This window comes from Patella vulgata, chromosome 7 (genome assembly GCF_932274485.2).
Source record: "Patella vulgata chromosome 7, xgPatVulg1.2, whole genome shotgun sequence".
Taxonomy (NCBI): Eukaryota; Metazoa; Mollusca; class Gastropoda; family Patellidae; genus Patella; species Patella vulgata.
Genome location: NC_065885.2, coordinates 15085783 through 15108649, shown reverse-complemented (window position 1 = coordinate 15108649; position 22867 = coordinate 15085783). Strand labels below are relative to the sequence as shown.

Below are 22867 nucleotides of genomic sequence, written 5' to 3'. Positions count from 1 at the left end.
ACCGTAGACAAGTAATGACTTTCTAATTAAAAAAAAAAAAAAAAAAAAAATACAAGGCCGCCCTCCCGCCCCAACAATTTTCAACAATAGCCAAATTTTATTTTGCACCATCCTCTAGCCAGAAATGAGGTAAAAAAAAAAAATAAACCGCCCTCCCCCCCTACAGTTTCAGCTGTCAGTTGCCCGAGAAACAAGACATTTATTTTGTGTAGCCTAAACTTATTATCAGGGCTGCCGACAACCAGTATCGCAGCGCAATTTGCGATACATATTTTGTCCGTTGCTAACCAAAAATTAAAATCTAACGTTTTTGATTCGCAGTTACTGCGAATCATTAATATGCCTGTCCTTTTGGATATTGACACAAGAATAATCCACATTTTTAAGACTAGAAGGCTTACTCAACACTTTCAACGTGTATAAAATGTTGAATAAAATTTTATAAACAAAACTGAATTCTCCGTGTGACATTTTCTTCTCGAACTGCCCAGACACAATACTATATAACACAGGGACATAACTCTATGAATAGGGTCTATTAAACCGGAAATAGGGAATCAAGTAGTACCACTCACGTTGTGAGACATCAAGTAATTATATCATATTCATTTTGAAAGAAATAAATCCAGTGTATCTCCCACGTATTGTAAATAAAATATAAAAAAAATAAACACATGTTAACATATTGTAAAATGATAAATCAAAGTAAAAATTCCCGTAAAATATTATTGTTTATATCGCGTGTGTCTAGTTAATCGAGGTGCGCCCGATTGAACAAAAATAATAATACACGATAAAAAGCAGACGAAATTGTTTTCTAACGAAGATTTCTAGCGTAACAAAAAAATTACAATTAAAATGAGTGGGGCTTCGGAAGTCACTGTCAAGAATTGGCTTCAGACGTAAGACCTAACTAAATGTCTACATCACATTCACAAACTGTCACAAGTACTTGTGGCAGTGCTAAAAAATCTAAGAATAGTCAGAATGGAATCTTATCATATTTCAATTCGTTATGAATTAAAGTAATATCTTGTTATTTAGGTGTTTTACGTTGAAACTGAAAAACTGCTAATCAAATTTTAAATTTGCTAATCAAATTTGGCAAAATTGGACTTTTTGATTAGCAGTGCTGCTAATCAACTGTGAAAAATTACCGACAGCCCTGCTTATTATTTGTGTATGTTAACAAATTAACTTTTGGTCAAATTGTTGTTAGACTGAGCTGAAAGTGCCATCTATTGTCCTTTTAAATTCCAATTACTGCTATAAAATATAGTACAATTATCTTCATTTGACCCCCTTTTATGATCTTGAACAAGCTGAACAATACCGGACTCCTGTATTCCTTGCGTTGGGCTGTGTTCAGAAATAATCTAAGTGTAGACATACCTTGATTATCAGTTACGGTGTTAGCTTGTGAATGTTGTATAACTGATATAGATGATGATCTCTGCTGACGGTTCACGGGTGCTAATGTCTGACCTGTTCCAGGGACATGGATCATACTCTGATGTTGACCTCCACCAGCTTCCGCTACAAATTCATTCGAGGTAAAATAATCCCCTCCCTGTACCTGTAGGCTTGTATTAGCAACTGAATTCGGTGTCGGGGCCACGTTACCTTGCCCCTGCTGTAACTGTTGATTGGTACCCGATTCTGATGTATTCGGAAAAGGTGGAGTCGAACTCTTGCTGTACTGGTTTATATTAAGGGCTGTTTGAGAATTAAAAGCTACAGGTTGCTGTGACGAGTGACTACTAGGAACTAACTGAGAGTGACTGGAAGAAGACTGGGTATCAGACTGATTACCATCCGTTATTTTATTTTGGCTCTCATTTAATCTACGCTCTCGTTCTCTCTTTATGTGGACAACACGATCTTTGATCTGTTTACTCGCTATTCTACCATCTTCTTCTAATAAAAATGCAGACTTAACCTGAAAAATAGATGTTAAAATCATTCAAAACTGATGTATGAAAATTCAAAACCCTATTGTTCATCTATTTTCAGAATGTCAATGATATTATGATCTTTATCAAGTAACTATGGTATTCAAGTCTAAAGACTCAATTACTGTAATAAATATCATTACATATACATACAGATTCCATATCTAACATGTCAACTAAAAAGCCTAGACGCATAAACTTAAACAAAGCTATTAATAGCTTAATATTGCTATATCAGAATCGTAGCATTAACTGTAGTTGACAACAAATATGATCAAATATTCATAAGATTATGAAACTTTACACTCCCCCAACAACAGCAAGGAAATAATTTCACTGAGATTAGGACAATTCATGGGTCACAAATTATCTTCCTTTATATAAACAGGACATAATTCTTGAGCCACGTTTCCACTTGGCTTCTTAAGTCTTTATCAAGCAATGGATATGAAACCGATTCTGTTCCAAAAACAGCAAGGAAATATTTTCAATGAAATAATGACAATAGATGAGAGAAACCACAAATTAAATGTCCAATCACAAATTACTATCTGTTATATACGTAAGTATCCTGTTTCCAAAGTGAGACCCACAGTGGCTCGGTGAGAAAGGCACTGGCTCCCTAACCATGTGATGCCTGGATTGATCATGGTGCTAGCCAAGAAAATCCTTCAGGTTTTTCCTGGGCAGTGGTGCAGGACACAGAGAGAGAGAAATGGGGTTTAACGTCCACTCAACACAAACTAGGTCATTTTGGGACTAACATATGGTTCAATTTTATTTCAATAATTAGCTTGCGGATAGGGGTCTTTAGCAGTGGGAGGAAACCGGAGGACCTGGAGAAAACCCATGAGGTTGGACAGGCAACCCACCTCCTTGTCACGTACAACTGGGGAATCGAAACCACACCAGTTGACTCAATGACAGACCTTATGATACAGCGCGCACATGGTAACCATTCGGCCATCCAACCCCCCAAAACGAAAAAATGTGATCAATCCTGTGTTAGATAATAAATTAATATCATACCATCTCTTGAGCGACTTCTTCTGCAACATCTTTGTCCATATCAAAATCAAACTGTATAGCTTCATTTTCTTTATGTTTGTTTTTACGTTTGGTAGGATCAACAACACGTAACCTCAGTTGAATAATACTACTATTATTTGTCTCGTCCTCTTTATTCACAAGTTCAACCTTTAACCCTGTATCTTCTAGGAAGAAATCATGTTGTAATAACTGTTTTACACAGTACCTGACAATATAAAATAATAATAAAAAACAATAAATTGAAATAATAAAAAAACATTAAATTGAAATTCATAAATTGTAACTAAAATTCAACATACCCTTTGATTCAGTAGAAATTCAACAGAGATTTCAAATCACAATCTTTTTTAATAAACAGTTATCACAAAATGGATAACACTAGTCATTAATATCATATGTTAAAATTCGTCGGTATTTTTGTACAATAATTCCTCACCAATAAACAATTCGAATATTTAATGACAATTCAAACAAAATCCAAAGTCTTAAAACAAGACCGTACCTGTTCTTTTATGCTGGTGACATAAGAGTTAATCTGAAACGGGCGGAAAACGTAATTCTTTCCTTACTTTCAAAGTTACATGTACTCTTAATCACAATTCTAAGTATGTCACAATAAACTAGCTTGAAAACATACAAAATCTATTTTCAAAAAAGTTTTATACATTATTCAAATCCTTTCACACCCAGCTGAGCCGTTTCAAAAGAGCAACATGAATCATTCAGTAATTTGTACTTCAAATTTGAAAATTTCGTACACACACATATGCAAATAATTAATTGACATATTGTTCTGTTGTAAAACTTGTTTATCTACTGTACCTTTCATTCCTGTTTGGTGTAATACAACCCTCTATGATATCTCTAATTTCGGGATCTAGAACTTTATCACAGGCCTCTGGTCTGACACCCTGTATAAAAGACAACAACAATAAGATTTAGGAAGGAATTTCTATCAATAGTATCAATAAATAACCAGCATTGAATATATTATTTTCTCAATGAATGCATCCATTGTTATACGCCATACTAGTTTTCAATAAAAATCACAGCATAACACTATTGCTGTCAGTTATAACTTACTCAGTCCGTCAGTTATAATTTATTACTTTCAACAGGATATACACGTAATATACTCTATACTATATAATGTTACCACAGCAGGTTAGGCATAAAATGAATAAATGGCTAAAATATACACCATTATAAGGAATACCCTCAAGGCATGTATATACCTATGACCCTATATAAAATGTACAATTTACTTTCACTAAATATTTTTCATAGTTTATGTGGGCAGGTGAAAGCACCTACAAATCGTAATCTTCATTTATTCTATCCTTATGTAAACTTAATTCTTATTTATTCTAGATTATTCACCACATTGGAGTGTTCGGAACCATAGCATACTAATGTGTGTCCCACCCCAATATAGTCCAGATCATTATGCCATTTCAACCCATGTTGTGGTATGGCAATTTCTACTGGATGACCATTACTAGATTTAGGCATTATTCTATATTTAAAGATAATATTGAAAATGAAATTTTTGATGATTCAATTCTGGTACTATTTAATTGAACTTTAAAGCATGAGTTTGCATTTCTAAATCATAACAATTATAAAAATCTGCTTTAACTTAAGACAATCAGTCAACCATCAGAGATATTAGACTGGGTGAAATTTTAATTGTTTTTTTTTTTTTGCAATTTCTAACCAATAAGACATTTTTTTCTAGGACATACATGGCCTTTCTATATCAAGATGATAATAAAATTAGCTTACTGTATGAATTAAATAAATCTGTGTATTTTTGTAGGCCTTTAAAATAGTAAATAGCAACACAAAAAGGGGGATACTTACACTGGTGACTTTACGATAAATTTGAGCAGCATTCGTACATTCTTTATATGGGTATTCAGACGTAGCCATCTCCAACATACACATTCCGAAAGCATAGACATCAACGGCTTCATCATAATGCTCTTCATACATCTCAGGAGCCATAAATTCCGGGGTACCTTAAAGTTAAAGTATAAGAGTGTCTTTGGCTGGCTGCTGTAAACGGAAAAATTGGTAAGGGAAAGATTAGATTGGGTTGTCTGCAGCCTGTGAACCCACTGCTTATTATTAAAAATATTGTAATTTCATTTTTGTTTTTCACATCGATAAAACCCTAGACTAAAACTCTACCTAACCAAAAACTTGAAGGATGAAGATGTTCAAACAGAAGTGAAATTATCCAACATTTTTCGTAATAAGCAGAAGGTTTTCGTATTTTGATGTCCTGAAAGAAAATGGTGCTTATTAGTACAAAAACAGGAACTGATTACCTGTACCCCATCATTTACCTTACCTTTTAATTAATTTTCACCTGTAATCGATTCATAGTCTCTGTTTTAACGGAACGAAAAAGTAGGGAAAAAAAAACGGAATAATAATTAGATTTCAAGTATTCAAACCTCCAGAAGTTATCACATGCGATTCCCAATTTAAATCATTTTTACACTGACAAGCTTACCAAACTTTTTTTTTTACTTAATCACTATAAAGTATGATCTAAATTAACCTTTCTGAAAATTAAGTTTTTGATACGTTCAAAGTGGTAATACGTTAACAAGTTCATTTTTCTATCTAAATATGTTATATATTTTAAATTAAGGGTTTTTGGATTTATTGTATTTTTTTTTCTTCATATTCCACTACAAACACTTCTTCAAACAAATCGCTAAGCAAGTTAGACTTACCTCCACTTGCTAATCTGAACATGACAAAGAAATGGAATTTAGTTAAGTAAACAAAACATACATCTTTGATTCATTCAAAATATGTATATATAAATATTTTAAAAAATACCATACTTTGAATAATTTTTAATACATACCTATAACACTCTTAGCAAATGATTTGTTCTTTAAAGTGGCTAGACCCAGATCACCGATCTTGACGGAACCAGTGGTTCCAGTAATAAAGATGTTATCACATTTTAAATCTCGATGTATTACTTGTGGTGTCCGGGTATGAAGAAAGCCTAATCCCTTTAATATCTGTCGACACCAGTTCTTCAGTACTTTCAGATTTATCTTACGAAATCGCTTGATGTAACTAGACAAGAATATTCAAATAATATAAATAAATAGATGTACAGTGTAGGTACGTAGATCACATTACATGTAGATGTGTTTGGAACCAAATCGAGCTGACCTGAACAGATCAAATTTAAACCTAATATTGTTTTATACATATGTACTGAAGTTCACTGAATTATGTACATTGTAGGTGTATCAGTGTGTTCAGTTATATGTAAATACTGACATCGATGAACATGTAATCAAAGTATAAAATACATTTTAAAAACCCTGTTCCGTGGTTTTCATAGATATGATATAAAGTTTAATAATAATAAACTAGAGCGTCTACATTGCAATTGTGGACAGCAGACAAGAGGCAACAACAATACTCGACCACATTTCAATGTGGGCGTATAAAAAAAATGTTTCAAAGTCGATTTTTAAAAATCTACATAGTAATATAACAAATTGCTAGACCATTATGTGTGTTACATGTACGTGTATGTAATGTACCAAGGGATATTATGGTTACAGTAAATAATTCTTGGTCACTTGATGTGTGTTGACGGCCCTTGCGTACCATTCATGACGCTATCAATACAGCTACATGTAGGTAGTGTACATACAAAATTTTAAGGACCAATGAAATCTGATATATTTTACTTACGTTTTCAGTGTACCCGAGGTCATTAATTCTGTTACAAGAATAATAACTTTTCTTCCTCTCAAGTTTGTTTCTTCCCAATAATCATAAAAACGGACAATATTTGGATGTTGGAGACCCTTCAACATCTCAGCTTCTTCCTTAAATCTTTGACGTTCACTTTTATTCCATTTCTTGTCCTGCAAAAAAAAAAAGCTAATTATTGATTTGATAACAAAAAATGTGCAGAAAAATGTAATACAACTGAAAATTGTGTCACACAGTACGTTATTTCCATTTTTTTCCAACAGGAAAATCAGTAAAATTTGGGGATGGTCGCAATGTCACAGTTGCATTGGTAAACTACATGTACATGTATCTGCAATAAATCATGACATTCTTATGTAAATAAATTTATTTAAAATCCATTTGAAAGATGTTGATGTATTATAATAAACGATGAAAGGAGAGAGAAGGGGGAGAAGAGGGTCAGAGGGATGGGGGGTGGCAGTTAATATCCACTTGACACAAATCAGGTCAATTCGGGTCTAACATACTGTACAATTTTATTTCAATAATTCGCTTGTGTGTAGGGGGTCTTTAACTGTGGGTGAAAAAAGAAAGGACCCAAGAAAACCTGTGAGTATGGTTTAATCAATAAATTTACAAGCTGTTGTATTGTCTGTCATGTCGGCTGTTTGCTTACATACATGTACATTTACAAAGTATGCTGAATAAAATGGATGTTAAAAAAAAAAATATATACAAGCTTATGTCTGACCAAAACAATTCTTTTTGTTTTTAACACACAAGCTACATTACATGTAATATAAAAGCCTTCTTTCTTTGGAAAATTTGATTGAAACTTGGATTGCCAGGCAACAAATCCTATGCCCACAGCAACCACATGTAACTCATGAGAGTTACTTTTTGAACCTTTAAATAAACAAGAAGCAATATCTTCATACTGCAAAATATCTTTGGTGTCCTAAAAAGATTCTCACATACATGTACATTGTACAGTATACCAAACAAAGGCAAAAACTGTATAAGTACATGTACATGTTCAAGGGGATACTAAAATTTGGACAAGGACAATAAATCTGGAAGTTATTATCAGAATTCTTCATCTCGCAAATGTACATGTGTGTGTACATCAATTTCCAAATGATCAGATGATAAATCATAAATGTAGTCTGTGCAGTGTTCACAAGAATTCGTGGGATGACAGTCGGACAGGGGCGACAACCATACATCTACATACATGTATGACCACATTCCAATGTGGGTGTATAAAAACATAAAGAATAAACAATATTCAATTTGAAATTTTACATTACTAATATTAGATTTTTGGTTAGCCAAATGTCAAAGTCCCCATTTTCAAAAACTAATAACTGCTCATCCTTCATGAAAATACAGAGTTATGAACCCCAAAAATATACCCGAGTTTAAATATGTACATTTAAATCTTAAAATAATAATAATAAACAAGTTCATCAGGCTATTTCATTATTATTAGTTTTTAAATAGTGTTTTATACACTTTCGCAAAAAACGATAAAATGTGTAAGGCTATAAACTTGTGGACAAAAACACACATGGTTAATAACCAATCACCAATGTTGTAATTTATTACCATGGAAACAGAGAAAGCAATGAACATGAAATGATCATTGATAAACAATTGTTAGATCTTTTAAAAATCATGGTGAAGTTTCAATCATAAGAGTTACATGTACTGTACATGTACAATGTACAAAAAAAATATGAAAAAAACTTGCGTTGAATAAACTGCATGCAGAAATTTAACTTTCAAAAATTGGGTTTTAAAAATTCTACTGGAGAAAAAACAGTTATCTTAAGTTGTAGAGGAATATTTGTGGTAGGCCTACAAATATGTGTAACTAAATGTTTATAGGATATTTTATTGAATTACAAGCCTATGATTTCAAACATTGCACATGTATCCTGTATCCTAAAGACAAGTCAGTTTTATTTTATTTCAGGTGTACATGTACATACATACTGTGTACAAATTAACTACATGTATAATAGCTGTGTTTCTGCCCTTATAAGTTACCTACTGCTAGATCTACAGGTAGTTTCCCCAGTGAGTCATAAACACAGAATTTTACATGTACGTGTAGGTCACTATCAAATCTGCTACATGTTCATGAACTTAATCTTAAAAGTCATACAGAGCACAATCTAATCTACACTACATTTACATTGACTAAATTTAGATGTACAATTAAAAGTTAAGAATGGTCTGAATAGAGAATACTTAGTTTAACAGATTTAAGCTTATTTGAGACTTCCAGGGTGATATTCTTACACAGTACATTTGTAAAAAAAGTAAAAAGTAAAGCAAAGTACATTGTGAAGCAAATTTGTTATCAGAATCAGCATGCCCTATCCTTCAGTTGTAAAACTGATTGAATAAGCTTTCTGATATCATTATCCAATTTATCCGAATAGCCTTAGAATCTAGAAGACATTCGATCGGAATATTTGTGTGATCTTGTAGGTTGTTTTTGTTCCTTCCTAACCACTTTTCCTTCCAACTTGGTTAGGTACCTGCACATCTATGTGTACATTGTACAAGTACTTGAAGTACATGTAGTTTTCAAAGGATTATATACATAAACTATACTATGGACAGTTTTAAGGGAAATACCCCTCATGTGTGTACACTACAAAATGTATGAAAATGATGTACAAAAATATTTCTATGACTATTGAAGATTTCACAATTTTTTTCTAAGTTAAAAAGTCAACAGACAAATCGCTGGGTAGAGGTGGACTACATGTAGTTCATTTAAATTAAATGTGGTTTGTGATAGAAACATAACAATTGATGAAATACTAAACATGCTTTGCATGTGGTACGATTGTCAATTATATATAAAGTATCTTGATAAAACATGCACCTAATTGGCCAAATTAATTCAATAAAATAAAACCAAAACATCTAGATGAATAATTCTAACATAAGATGAAACAAGCAATATACTGTACACTTATTTTGTCTTAAAAAGTCAATGTGCTGCTACATTATCATTAGTTACGAATGTATGGAAGCGTACATGTATGTCCAACTACCCGGTTTAAATATCATAAGCTTACAGTTTGAATGCTAATAACAAAATTTTTAACAAGATTTTTTGATGCCCACTGCCCCTGTTGTTTTTTTATTTAATTCTGGCAAATGGTAAACATTATGTCACATACAGTATGTATTTATTTACGATTGTATTTAGGTCTCTTGCTTCGAAAATATAATTGCTCCATAATTAATTAAATTAACACATCAGATTAAACACTTTTTTTACCTTCATGTACAAAGACGTTTAGTTACTAGTACTTTAAAGACCACGTAAGATCAAAAATCTAAATTGCATCTATGTATAGCCCATGGTTACTATATCAACTTTACGGCAAGTTCACACCAATCTGATTAAAATTAAGTCCGCTGTTAATGTTTAAGTATCCGACACACCAAAACGCTTTTCGATTTTTCAATTACGACCTTAATCCGGTTGATTGGCTGGTGACGTCACAGGCACTACACATAGGATATACATTATCTATACAATATCTCACTGTATTGCAATATAGCACTATCAATACACACGGCAACTGGACAAGCGTCTATTGACGGTCCAATTACCACGTGACTGGCCTAATCATAATCACCGAATTATCGTCTTTCATTGGTATAGATTAGACATTTGTGATTGGAATATTTTAGAGTGAATTTAAAATGCCGTATCATGCCGTAGATCAATTTACATGTAAGCTGCCTTTGTTTAAATAGGTCAAGTGTCAAATGAAGATGACTCAACAAATTAGCGCATTTACCGGTAATTTGGATAACCACGTAATATTTGATATCCCAAACTTAAGTACAGAAATACAAATGGTGCCAGTCATTTGTCGATATATTCATTATTCGCTATATATACTATTCAAAAAAAGTAGGGGATATTTGATTTTGGGGGCATAATACTAAAATATGCAAATGACTACGAAAAAAGTCACTATAGAACCTAACAGAAGAAACATTTCCAGTTACATTTGACGCCCAAACGCACCAATAGCTACCGCATGGAATGCAGGTGATACTTGGGATCATCATGGGGGTCCAACCCAAGATTTGCACGACTCTGACTTTGAATGTTACAGTCATTGTGGCATTGAATTCCAGGGTGGAAACATCAGTTTAATTGTTTTAGTGACCAGAAAACAAATTTTGATATGCGTCGGCTTACCCAAAATGAAAGGTTACGTGCCCTTGGCATGCTACAGATCGGCACAACACAGATGGTTGTGGCGCGGACGATGAATGTTTCTCAGTCTGTCATAAGCAGGCTATGGTCCAGATACCGTGATACACAATCTGTACAGGACAGACCACGCTCAGGTCGACCAAGGCGACAACTCAAGCCCAGGATCGATTTATCCATACCTTGGCCTTGAGAAATCGTGTCATCACAACAAATCAGATCAGCGCTCGTCTTCAAACAGACACTGGTGTGAGAGTGAGTGGCCAGACGATTCGGAATCGACTGCATAGGGGTCCTCGCGTGATCCCTTGTTTGAGAGATCATCACTTTCAGGCAAGACGTCGTTGGTGTAGGGATCGTCAACACTGGGATAATCGACGCTGGAGCAATGTGATGTTTTCAGATGAGTCAAGGTTCACTGTTGATTTTTTGGACAGACGTAGGAGGGTGTGGCGTCGTCGAAACGAGCGCTTCCAAGACGTTAACGTCATCAGACATGACCGATTTGGGGGTGGTTCTGTTATGGTGTGGGGAGGCATCACTGTTGCTGGAAGAACGGCTTTACATGTTGTTGCAGGGCCTGTTACAGGCCAGTACTACCGGGACAACATCTTGGCAGTCCATGTTGTGCCGTTCGCACGACGTCATGGCCGCCGTTTCATCTTCCAGGATGACAACGCAAGATGTCACAGGGCCAGGATCGTTACAGGTTACCTCCAACAACAGAACATCACCACATTACCTTGGCCAGCACTGAGTCCCGACCTCTCCCCCATCGAGCATGTCTGGGACATGCTTGGACAGAGGTTACGTCAACGTCAACAACGTCCTGCCAATGTCCAAGAACTTGCTGCTGCGTTGCAACAGGAATGGGACAATCTGGACCAAAATGACCTTAGACGTCTCATTAGGAGTATGCCACGTCGGATCAATGCTTGTTTGGCAAACAGAGGAGGATTTACCCGTTACTGACTTGGTTGTGATGCTGTGGTAACTTTGCTGTTTGACCCCGGGTATCATTTTACCCTTATAATGGTCAGTCTGTGCCTTACTTAGTCTAACGATCATTTGGAATAAATCGATGAATGTGAACTTCATTTCATTTTGTCATTTGTTTCTTCGTCAGTTTCATTAGGTGACTTTAATAACACTTAAAAATCAAATATCCCCTACTTTTTTTGAATAGTATATAATAATAATAACCATTTCTATACATAAAGAACAACTACAGTGAATATGGAATTTTCCGATGACTATGCAAAACATGTACAATAGATCGCACTCATTTCTCTGCCAATCAACGCTTGGTATCTTATTATCATGTACCGTTCCATGTACTACGGGTGTAGTAAATGAGGTTCAACTTCGCCGCGAAAATTGCATGGGATCATTCGTGGAGTTCCTGGTGCCGTTTGGTGAGTGATTAAACTGTCAATGCAATTGTAAAATACTTTTATTTTAAAGAAGATAACCGATGTTAGACATTATAACCTAATCGTATCAAAAACGTTAATCCATCCATCAATTAAATGTTGTTTAAACGCCAATCAACAAATAATACGAGGCTACTTGATTACAAAAACACCGGTGAGCAATAATTATTGGGTATATAGTAATTTTAAAAAAAACTTATTAGTATTAGTAAAACTTAATTATTTTATACAATTAATGTGTGTGTGTGTATGATTCTACCATTAGTTCATACGGGTGTCAGAAATGAGGTTAAACTTCGCCGCGAAAATTGCACGGGATCATTCGTGGAATTCCTGGTGCTGTTTGGTGAGTGATTAAACTGTCAATGCAATTGTAAAATATATACTTTTATTATAAAGAAGATAACCGATGTTAGACATTATAACCTAATCGTATCAAAAACGTTAATCCATCCATCACTTTAATGTTGTTTAAACGCCAATCAACAAATAATACGAGGCCACTTGATTACAAAAACACCGGTGAGCAATAATTATTGGGAATATAGTAATTTTAAACAAACTTATTAGTAAAACTTAATTATTTTATACAATTAATATGTGTGTACGATTCTACCATTAGTTCATTTGTGGGTACTACACACACATTCCACCTGATGTCTTTGATCTGGCCCGCGTAAAAAATATAATTACCTAATCAGCATTCTTAATCCCACTAACAATCACTGCTAACAACGAGATGTAAATTAATTAATGACCCCCAAGTCTGTATAAGTTTAGTCGCATTGATTAATTAATGACAGGTATTAACGACACTACTTGTCATATTATTATCAATACACAAAGATAGTTAGATGCCACTTCTCAATCTGTCTGTTATTCCATTTAGATGGTTACCCCCAAAATTTATTTGTACTGTATATTGAGATATTTTTTCGCATTTCATTTTTACGGTCTATTTCAGAGTAATGAAGTCAAATCCGTCGTACAAAGATAACGGATCGTCATTTACAAATCGCTTTTCAATCATGTTTGACTTTTATGATACAATTTGCATGACCACATCTTTTTAACACTGTACTTTTTTACTCGCGGAAATTAGAACCACAATACTCTTTTGACGAAAATGTATCTCTAATCAATTGGACTGCACACGATGTTAGAGGGTATTAAAATTCCTGTCATAAGAAACAAATTCTAAATTGAATCATAAATTAAAATGAATTACAAAACAAATTATTCCGTAGTCAATTGTTTTATTTAATTAAGGAACTAAGGGGGATTAAGGAACCAGTCAGGCGTTATCGAGTACACACGCCGGATGTATATAGGTAATTAAGGAATAAACATTCCGAATATGCATTCAGTCACTGTGACGTCACTGGCGTCTGAGGGGATTAAGAGTGTTTTCGATAATTGGCAAAGTCGTTTTTAAGGGAGGTCTATTTTTACGACTTTGAGTGAAGATAACTGAATTAATTTCAATCAGATTGGTGTGAACTTGCCGTAAAGTTGATATAGTAACCATCGGCTACACATATCCAAAAGTTTCCAAGCCCATCTTATGTGCACTTAAAGTGTATTCAGGGTTTTTTTTAATTATACATGTAGTTAGCTTTTTTTTTGTACTGGACACAGGTTTAATTATGGTATGGTACATGTGTACTCAACTAAAGGGTAAAATGTAATGAAACAAAAGAAATGATGTCTATGGAATGATTATGAAGCTATGCTACAAAAACAGCAAGCACAATTGACAAACATGAATAGTAGCTTCTACTTACACCAGAAGAAAACACTGGCCTGTCCTGTAGTACATGTAATTACCAAAAGCTTAATTAATTCAATAATAATTGTTTTTTTTAATACAATTATACTCAAGTAGTAATTTTTTGATGAAAAAAGGAAATGACTGATGATTATAAAAGAAATTGGTCATTTTTTATATGAATTGATTGTGCATTTTAATTTTAAGCGTGTTTTCACCTGTCGAAGCCTTTGTTTGGGCTATTAATATGTTTTCAGTAGTAGTAGGCATGTACTCATCACATATGTACATTGTACAGGATTGTGGATTGGGGTAAGAATTAATCAAAATGCAATTGAAGTCCTTTAACATGTAATTAGTTGTTGTTCATTGTTAGTGAAATAAAAACTTGTTTTAATTTAATGCAAATGAACTGAAATCCTTGGGGTTGAATCACTCATGCAGTTTATTACCTTTACCAACAAGCCCGAAACTTTGTCATTTAGATAGTCCTATTTTGATTTAGAGAAGAAAAATTATACATAATATAACCAATTAAAATGTCAAAAGTTTGCATAAAAAGTCATCAGGTTGACAATCACCTTCAAAGTGACTTTGACTGAAGACAAAGATCATGTACTTTGTGAACTTAATGAGGTTTCATAATATTAATTGTTTTCTTAGTCTCAAGTGACTCAAGTAAGCTCATCTTTTGCATGTTAACAAAGTTTCCATGTACATCTTGAATAAATACCCGTGCATAGATTATACATGTATAAACCCATAAAGTGAGAAGCTTTGTAATTTGAATCACTAATCTATAGTTTAAAATTACTTTTGGTCTAAACTGAATTTAACAAAACATGACAAGCTTACTAGTAGTGGAAGAATTGTCTCCCCTGTTTGTACAAATCAATACAATTTCAAACCTAACTGTCCTATGTATTGCACTATTATGGTCTATGGCAGGTGTAGGTAGACCAGACATTTTACAATAGAAATCACGGTAGGCCAACATCCTACAATATGTGGACAACAAGTAACAACACAACTATTGATTTTTTTTTATAGACTAGTAATTTGCATAATTTCTAATTCAGTCCTTATCAATGGGATCAACACTAATCTACACAAGTTCCAAAATCTCTCCAACTGCTCATTTACCGGTATTTTTTTTCTTATATGAATTGATGGACTACTCTACCCAATTATGAGAACATTGAATCAGCAAAAAAAAAAGTGTTATGGAAAGAAGACTAGTACTAACAAAATAAAAATCAGAATGGCTTCTACTACAATTTGTACATGTACCTCAGCCCTCAACACCTGCATTTTGTTACATACATGTACTAGACGCATAACAAATGTTTGTTATTGTTAATAAATATATATTTAGGACTGGAGGAATCTATTTGATTCAATTATTTTACAAAATGTATCAAAGTTTATTGTAATAAACTTCGAAGCACCTAATAATCGAAAACATAAGTTACCAGTATTTTTAAACTCTGTGAAAACCACTTAAAAACATTGAAAGTTAAAATACCCATGTGTCTTAACAATGACCTGGGGGATTTGTTTTAATTTTGCATTTCTACTTCAGTACTTGCATCTATTAAACGTCCCCTACATGTATGTAACTTACATGTATATCAAATTGAAAAATTATTTTTTTTAACCAACCATTGAAGTCATCAAGAGGTAATTAATGCCTCTTTCAATAATGTTACTGGCATGTATGTAGTTGTTTGCTGCTATATTAAAGTGTGGTATATGTAATACTCGCATGAGGGTATATTTCCAAGTCATCTTAAAAACGTTAAGTCTGGTGCTCTTTGTGACATTAGGTCTATATTGGATTATAATTCAAAAATATAAAATATACAAGTACCTGAAGCTCACACCATGCCACAGCTACACCAGTTTCGGTATCAAGTCCCTTAAACACAGTTTTGAAAGATCCACGCCCAATTTCAATATCAAATTTGAGAAATCGTTCATTTGGAGAAGTTGACAGCGCTTTTACTTCATATTCATTTTTTTCATCTAATTTGTCTTTCCCTATACCATCTTCAACTGTCTCATTTGTTTCTGAAGAACCATTTCCATATCCACTGTCTATCACAGAAAGCTTTTCTTTGCCACTAGTACTACTACTTGCATCAATTTCAACCCTTGTAATTTCCACAACTTTTGACCTTCTCAACTTCGGATCAAATTTGTTCTGTTTCGAAGATGATTTTGGAGTGGCTGTTGTATGATTGTCTATCTTGGATTTCATTTCTCCATTCTCATCAATACTTGGAACTGTAGGACTGTGTGTCACTAGTCCTACTCTGTGAAACATACGTTTTTTAATATCACTAGATTGGACAGACTCAGTTTCTTTGTCATTTTCAGACTTAGTCCTTGCTTTACTGTCCTGTCCTGGTGGAAAACTACTTTCACTATCTTTTGGCAAAACGGATAAATCCTCCTGTGAATCTGAAGGAAAACTCTGTGACCGTTCTTTACGTAATTCCTTCCTTTCTGAAGAAGCATAATTTGTGATACGGAAGCGAGTGCCAGTTCTTTTGCTTGTACTTGGAGTACCTATCACTTTGCTAGTAATGTCATCTGACAAACACTTCCGCTCACGTAAACTTAAAATTTTGGGTGCATGACTTGAACGTTCCATGACAGGAGATTGTCGATGTACATTGTCTGCATTTCTCTTATGCAGTCTGGAGGAAACAGACAGTTTGGTTCCCATATCTACACCAATCCTACGACCATTCCCTTGAATGTTACTTTTCACAGGAGTTTTACGAAATTTCACAGAGTGATCACACTCAGTAACGTTGCTATGTGTCATTTCTCCATTTACACTATTTTCAATTTGACTCATTTTGAAAAATAAAACCTAAAACTAAACAACACTCAACCACAAAAAAAATATGAATAAACAAACGTGCATTCATATAATAAATTAAATCAAATTTTAAAAAACCAAAATCTGTAATTCATCTGTGTACTTTACATGGTCTATATTGTACTACAATGATAATCAAGGTAGATATCAGATGGTTTTAAACTAAATATGTTCCAACACAATAATCATGAAAGATCTCAAATCCAGACTGTAGGCCTGATGGAAAATCCACTTAAAGTTAACACAAATTGCAACCTCAAGTTAGTGTCTTACTTTCTGTGCTATTTTCACATCTAATAATTCACATTTCACACAATACTAAACAGTAGAAAACAAAAACTGTCAAAGATTGCTGTTGTTGGGTCTATTTCACACAGCCAGCTTGTATAACACTGCCACATGTCTGTAGAAATGGTCTTATGGACTCTCTCTTGTCACACACGTAGTGACTGAAACGAGAAAATCCCAAGATAGTTTCCACAGATTCAACCGGCCACAAAACTTCCGACACACTCCTTGATGAAATAAATAAATGGGTTACGGTGCTCGTAGAATGATCCATAGTTTAATCCCATAAATGGAAAAAATATCCTTGAGTGATGAATAATACAAGTTCCTCATTTGCGCTAATGCTGGCAAATGTCAATGAAAACAAAATAATACCTTTCACAAGCACGACATGTACGCTGTAGTGTAACTGTACAATAGTCGCCTACAATTAAAATCTTAATAATTGAAATGTTCTCAAATAGATAATTGATTGCCAACTTAGATACAATGTTTGTCGGTTAATCTTCGATGCTATCAGTACGTCGAACCATTTTTCTTCATCACTACTTATTTCTTCAAGATCTATCCATTATGGCGGCTTTACCTCCAGCTTCAAGCCTTGAAAATAGTTCCGGAATTCACGTCATCGAGAAATTTGATAAATTTTAAGATAGTTCCAATTAATTCTAAATTATTTCTCCTGCATATAATTCCGGAATAAAGTGTAACACTCAACCCTCCTTTGGGTTGGATATTTCTTAATAAAAATTAAACATATGCGGTCTCTTTCGCGTGCAAGTTGTGAGAAGTCGGATATCCGTCACTTTGGATCACACTGACCCGATTGAGTAAAATCGGTCAGTCAGCTAAACTCTTTCAATGCGGTTCGTGAGCGGTCTAAAAATCAAAATAACCTTGGATTAAAATTTTTCTTGTTCTAATGGTAGTCGTTACGACAAATCTCAATGATTGACAACTTTCAAAGCTTTGATCATCTGAAATATAGAAACAGAATTAGCGTTTAATATATTGTTCACGAGACATGACACAGTAGTTGCACTAGGCTATTCTAGACTGACAAGTCTAGACAATGCATTCGTCATGCACGCCGAATCTACCGAACTAGCTCAGTTGTAAATTGGAGGCCAACCTTTATCTTTAATTCAACTTACAATTGATGTTCAACCATGTTTTAGTCTACACATCGGTTACATATTTCCACTTCCCCTTGTTTCACAAAGTCAAGGAAGCTACAGGATCATTTAAAAGCAATGAATTGGGATCTGGCGATGTTATAACACCTGCATGCATACTCAAGTTTAAAAGACCAAGCTGGATATCGCCAACGATAGATCTGTTTTCAAATTAAATTTTAATAACGCAAAAAAAAGTAGATTTAAAAATGTGGTTAAACCGTTAATAGGTCTTACTGACCTTGGCCTGTGTGGGTCCAAGAGCAGCTATATTAGTATATTAATCAGACAAATAAACAGGCTGAATCTAGCGTTAAACTACCTATAACCCCGAGCTTTCTCGCCTTTGTCGTCTGTATCATAATAGAAAAAGCAAGGCTAGTTTACATACCGGTAGGCTCTCGAGTCTACATTATGACCCAGGGATAATATTATAATTATGTAGCCTACCGGTCTGATAATAAATTATATAAATCACGAGACCTTAACGTGGGATGTTTATACGAATACGATACAGTTTAAGTGGACAAATAAAGTGGGATTGTTTCCTTGAAATCTGTATACATAGCTTAAATTCATAATATTAGCCAAAACATCCTATTCACACCAGGTAGGTTCGACTATATAATGAAGATTTATGTAGAGGTATAAAAGTTAAGGGGCTTGACAGTATTGCGCAAATAATATTATGATATTAAATTCCTGGGTTGAGGCAATATCCTTCAAAATATTCATTCACAAGTAGGCTGGCCTCATACATGTTTTCGAACGACATAACAGATTGGCCAGCATGTCATTTTATTTATGGACAGACTTAATTCTTCGTACAGGTAGTGTTTAGGCCAAAATGTTTCCCTATACTGCTGGTTTCAATACATGTACAAAACATCAATGCATTAGTATAAAAGTAGCCTAATAATAATAATAGGTTACCTGTACATCTTTTTTCAATTCTAAGGCTTACTCAAGTTACTGTTATTTTATGGTGTTAAAATGAAACTCGTAACATATCGTTTTTATATTTAGGGTTAATTGTTAGACCTTATGTTAGGTCAGCCTACTTGTGAATGAATATTTTGAAGGATATTGTCTCAACCCAGGAATTTAATATAATATTTGCGCAATAAGCCTACTATTGACCATTTTGTGAAATGAAATTGTTATGGAAGTTGAGAAACTGGTCGTGTACTGTATTGGATTTTTAATCAGTTTTTAATTAAAATGTTTTCGTGTTTTTTATACAAAATACCAGCCCCCACTTCCACTCCATTAGACCCGACTTTTCATTCGCAGTTGGCCATATCCAAGCTAAAAAACACAACACAGCTTACTGGCTCAATACCCACTTTTCTGATTGATGCTATGATGCAATTATTTCTGTTCATTGTGGTCCTTATCCATTATCCAGGGCATATAATACTCTAAATCTCGAATGTCGTCGAGAATGTTTTATTCAGGGGAACCCCACCGGAGAATCTTGGGCCATTTAAATATCATGCCAGATAGCACCATTATTGGTATATCAACTATTTCATAAATGTTTTGTACGATGTTATGTTGTAATTATATCCGTTTGCAAGAAATATATCGGTATATTTCATATGCCGGTAAATATCTGATCTATAGCTAAGACTATACTTGGTTTAATCATCCTGTGACAGATGTATAATATACAATAACAGCTGGACCTTGTTTTTGTTTTCACCGTTTTCGATTATAGAAAAAAAAATATGTACATTTAGACCATAATGAATAACCTCTCTATATGTATAACTCTAAAACATGAAATAACTGTCCTTTTTAAAATAAAAATATATCGAAATGTAAGAATAATCCGAGAAGTATGCAGTAATACAGAATACCACACATTCATTCCAATGATACTTAATATTATTTATTTATTTATTTACAAGGTCTAAACAAAGTCAGTCTGCACAAGATATCGATTACTTTCATACTAGAAAGAACTCTGCTCACCGAATGAAATGCTTTGAATGCTCGAGGTATTGTTAACGATTTCTTGTCAAAGGACATCTCATTGTACTAATAAGCATAGTTATAGAGGACCATGTATGCTAATATTATAAATACATAGATATATCATGGCTGTTCTCGAATGTTATATTCTGGTATATGCTAAGTGCAGATAAATTCTTTCAATGACACAGAAGGATCTGTTGACAAGACCTATTCTCTTGTTGACGTTTCGTATGGAATCAAAGGCTTGTATTGGAATGGGGGTTAAACTCTCGTCAACACTTTACTTGGTTTTGTTGAGACTAACGCATGGTGTAGCCCTATACGGTTTTCGTACCAGGCACATTTGCCCTTTAAGCCCCCGTAGGCGATAACACTGTCATGTTAAAAATAAGCAAAAATCACGAAAGGTCCTTTCGACCCACCACACGAATTACCGTGACACTGACAGCTCGTAGAAAAATTGAAATGACTATTATTAGACACAAAAATATGGCTAAAGCATTGGTATATTTCCATTAGTGTGTTTTAGCATCAATTAATTGATATCTATTAGTTTTAAGCTCGCGTCAACTGGCATGCTTTCGATTCCCCGGTTGTACGTGACAAGGAGTAGGGTCGCCTTTCCAACCTCGTGGGTTTTCTCTCCCCGGTTTCCTCCCACTGCTTAAGAACCCTACGCGCAAGCGAATTATTGAAATAAAATTAAACCATATGTTAGTGCCGAAATAATGACCTAGTTTGTGTCGAGTGGACGTTAAACACCCTCTCTCACTCCCCCTCTCTCTCTCCCTCCCTCTCTCTCTCTCTCTTAAACTTACGAGGTTTGCAAAATTCAAATGGTTTCGAATGATCAGATCAACACTTCAATCGGTTTTCACGAGAGAGAAATTGTCAGTTGAAATTTAATTGAACATCAAATCTCTGCCTAAATGCTGCAAATCATAACAATGTGTCGAAATACCGTAAAGAAAAAGTATGAATCACTGTTGCAAGGTAATATGTCGGGCTCGGTGGACTGGGAGGGCTAAGGAGTGTGTGTGTGTGGGGGGGGGGGGGTATTCTTTTTGCAGTCTATTGCACGCAAGTAATTATGCGGTTGGATACAACGAGGTCTGATTTTGACATAGAAGTCAGACTTCTAGAACGTAGACTGTCTATATTGAGCCCTGGGTTAAGAGACTCACAGTTGCGAGGGTCACGATTAGTTAACTGAAGAGTCGATCTTTATTTCAACCCCATCTCACTTCTGTTGTATCTATGACAGATTTAGTAATTAAAAAAAGCGACGGGATAGAGTTTTTCTCACACTCTTTCCTTGTGTCCCTTAGCCTTCAAATAATTCACTGTGATCAGCCATGACCAGTTAAAACTAGCGGTTGTCATGCAAGATACGCCCACATTTTGGAAGAAATATAAGGGGAGGAGGTAAAATCAATAGGGTCCATCCTCTCATTCAAGATTTTTCGATTCTTAACATATTTGTTAAGTTTTATCAGAATTGGACAAAAATTCATACATAATTATATCACATTTTGCGTAAAAAGCGGGGTCTATGGCTCTAGAATGGAAGGTCTGATGCGTATCAAAGTCGAACTCATCCAAGAACTTTGATCCTTAACACATAGTTTAAGTTTCATCTTACAAGCTCCACAACCTTCATTCATATTTCACATAATTGCGTAAAGGGCAGGGGGCCAATGTGCACCCAAATTGAACCCATCAAAGAGCTATAGTGATACTCGTTTTAAGTTTCATCTAAATCGGATAAAAGTTGTTACCTCTAGATGGTCCACAACCTGGGCATTACATGTTTTTATACTATTTGCTTAAAGGGGAGTGGCCATTTGACTGACAGATTAGGCCCGATTTTCAGGAAATTCGGACTCAACCATAATTATGATCTAACGGTGATATATTTAAACGGATTTGAAAATAAGATAAAAAAAAATGGTGGCCTAGCTCTGGAGACCACAAGCTAAAAACGTGATATTTCGTACAATCAAGGGTCATAATCTAGAAGTTACGATCCAATTCGCGTCAATATCGAAAGGAACCCAGATCAAAATTGGATGAAAATTCGAACCTCTGGATGGCCTACAACCTTGTATAACATGCTTTTAAGGATAACGGCCATTTTGTTGGGCGATTTCGGTCCGATTTTCACGACATTTGAACCCAGCCGTATTTATGGTATAACGGTGATATATTTGAACGGTTTTTATAATCAAATAAAAACTGTGAGCTCTAGAGGATCCACAAGCTAAAAATGTATATATGGTCCTATGTGCGCCAATATGAAAATCGTATAAAAATTGTGACCGCTAGAGTT

At 34.5% G+C, this 22867-nt stretch overlaps 1 protein-coding gene across 7 annotated transcripts in view; it reads right to left on the bottom strand.

Moving 5' to 3' along the window:
* LOC126827703 (serine/threonine-protein kinase WNK3) overlaps positions 1-18048 on the bottom strand; it is a 37195-nt gene extending 19147 nt beyond the window's left edge. For 2 of the 7 annotated variants that reach the window (XM_050557163.2, XM_050557165.2), the window contains exons 1-8: positions 16076-17999; positions 14658-14696; positions 6741-6916; positions 5887-6107; positions 4866-5023; positions 3825-3913; positions 2982-3207; positions 1393-1939 (exon numbers count right to left, since the gene is read on the bottom strand). In XM_050557163.2, coding sequence (XP_050413120.2) covers positions 1393-1939; positions 2982-3207; positions 3825-3913; positions 4866-5023; positions 5887-6107; positions 6741-6916; positions 14658-14696; positions 16076-17071 — 2452 coding nt within the window. In that variant the 5' untranslated portion in view covers positions 17072-17999. Of the gene's footprint in view, positions 1-1392; positions 1940-2975; positions 3208-3824; positions 3914-4865; positions 5061-5886; positions 6108-6740; positions 6917-14657; positions 14697-16075 lie in introns of those variants that run through there. The other 5 variants (XM_050557166.2, XM_050557164.2, XM_056102572.1 and 2 more) reach the window with 5 other exon arrangements.
* Positions 18049-22867: the final 4819 nt, after the last annotated feature.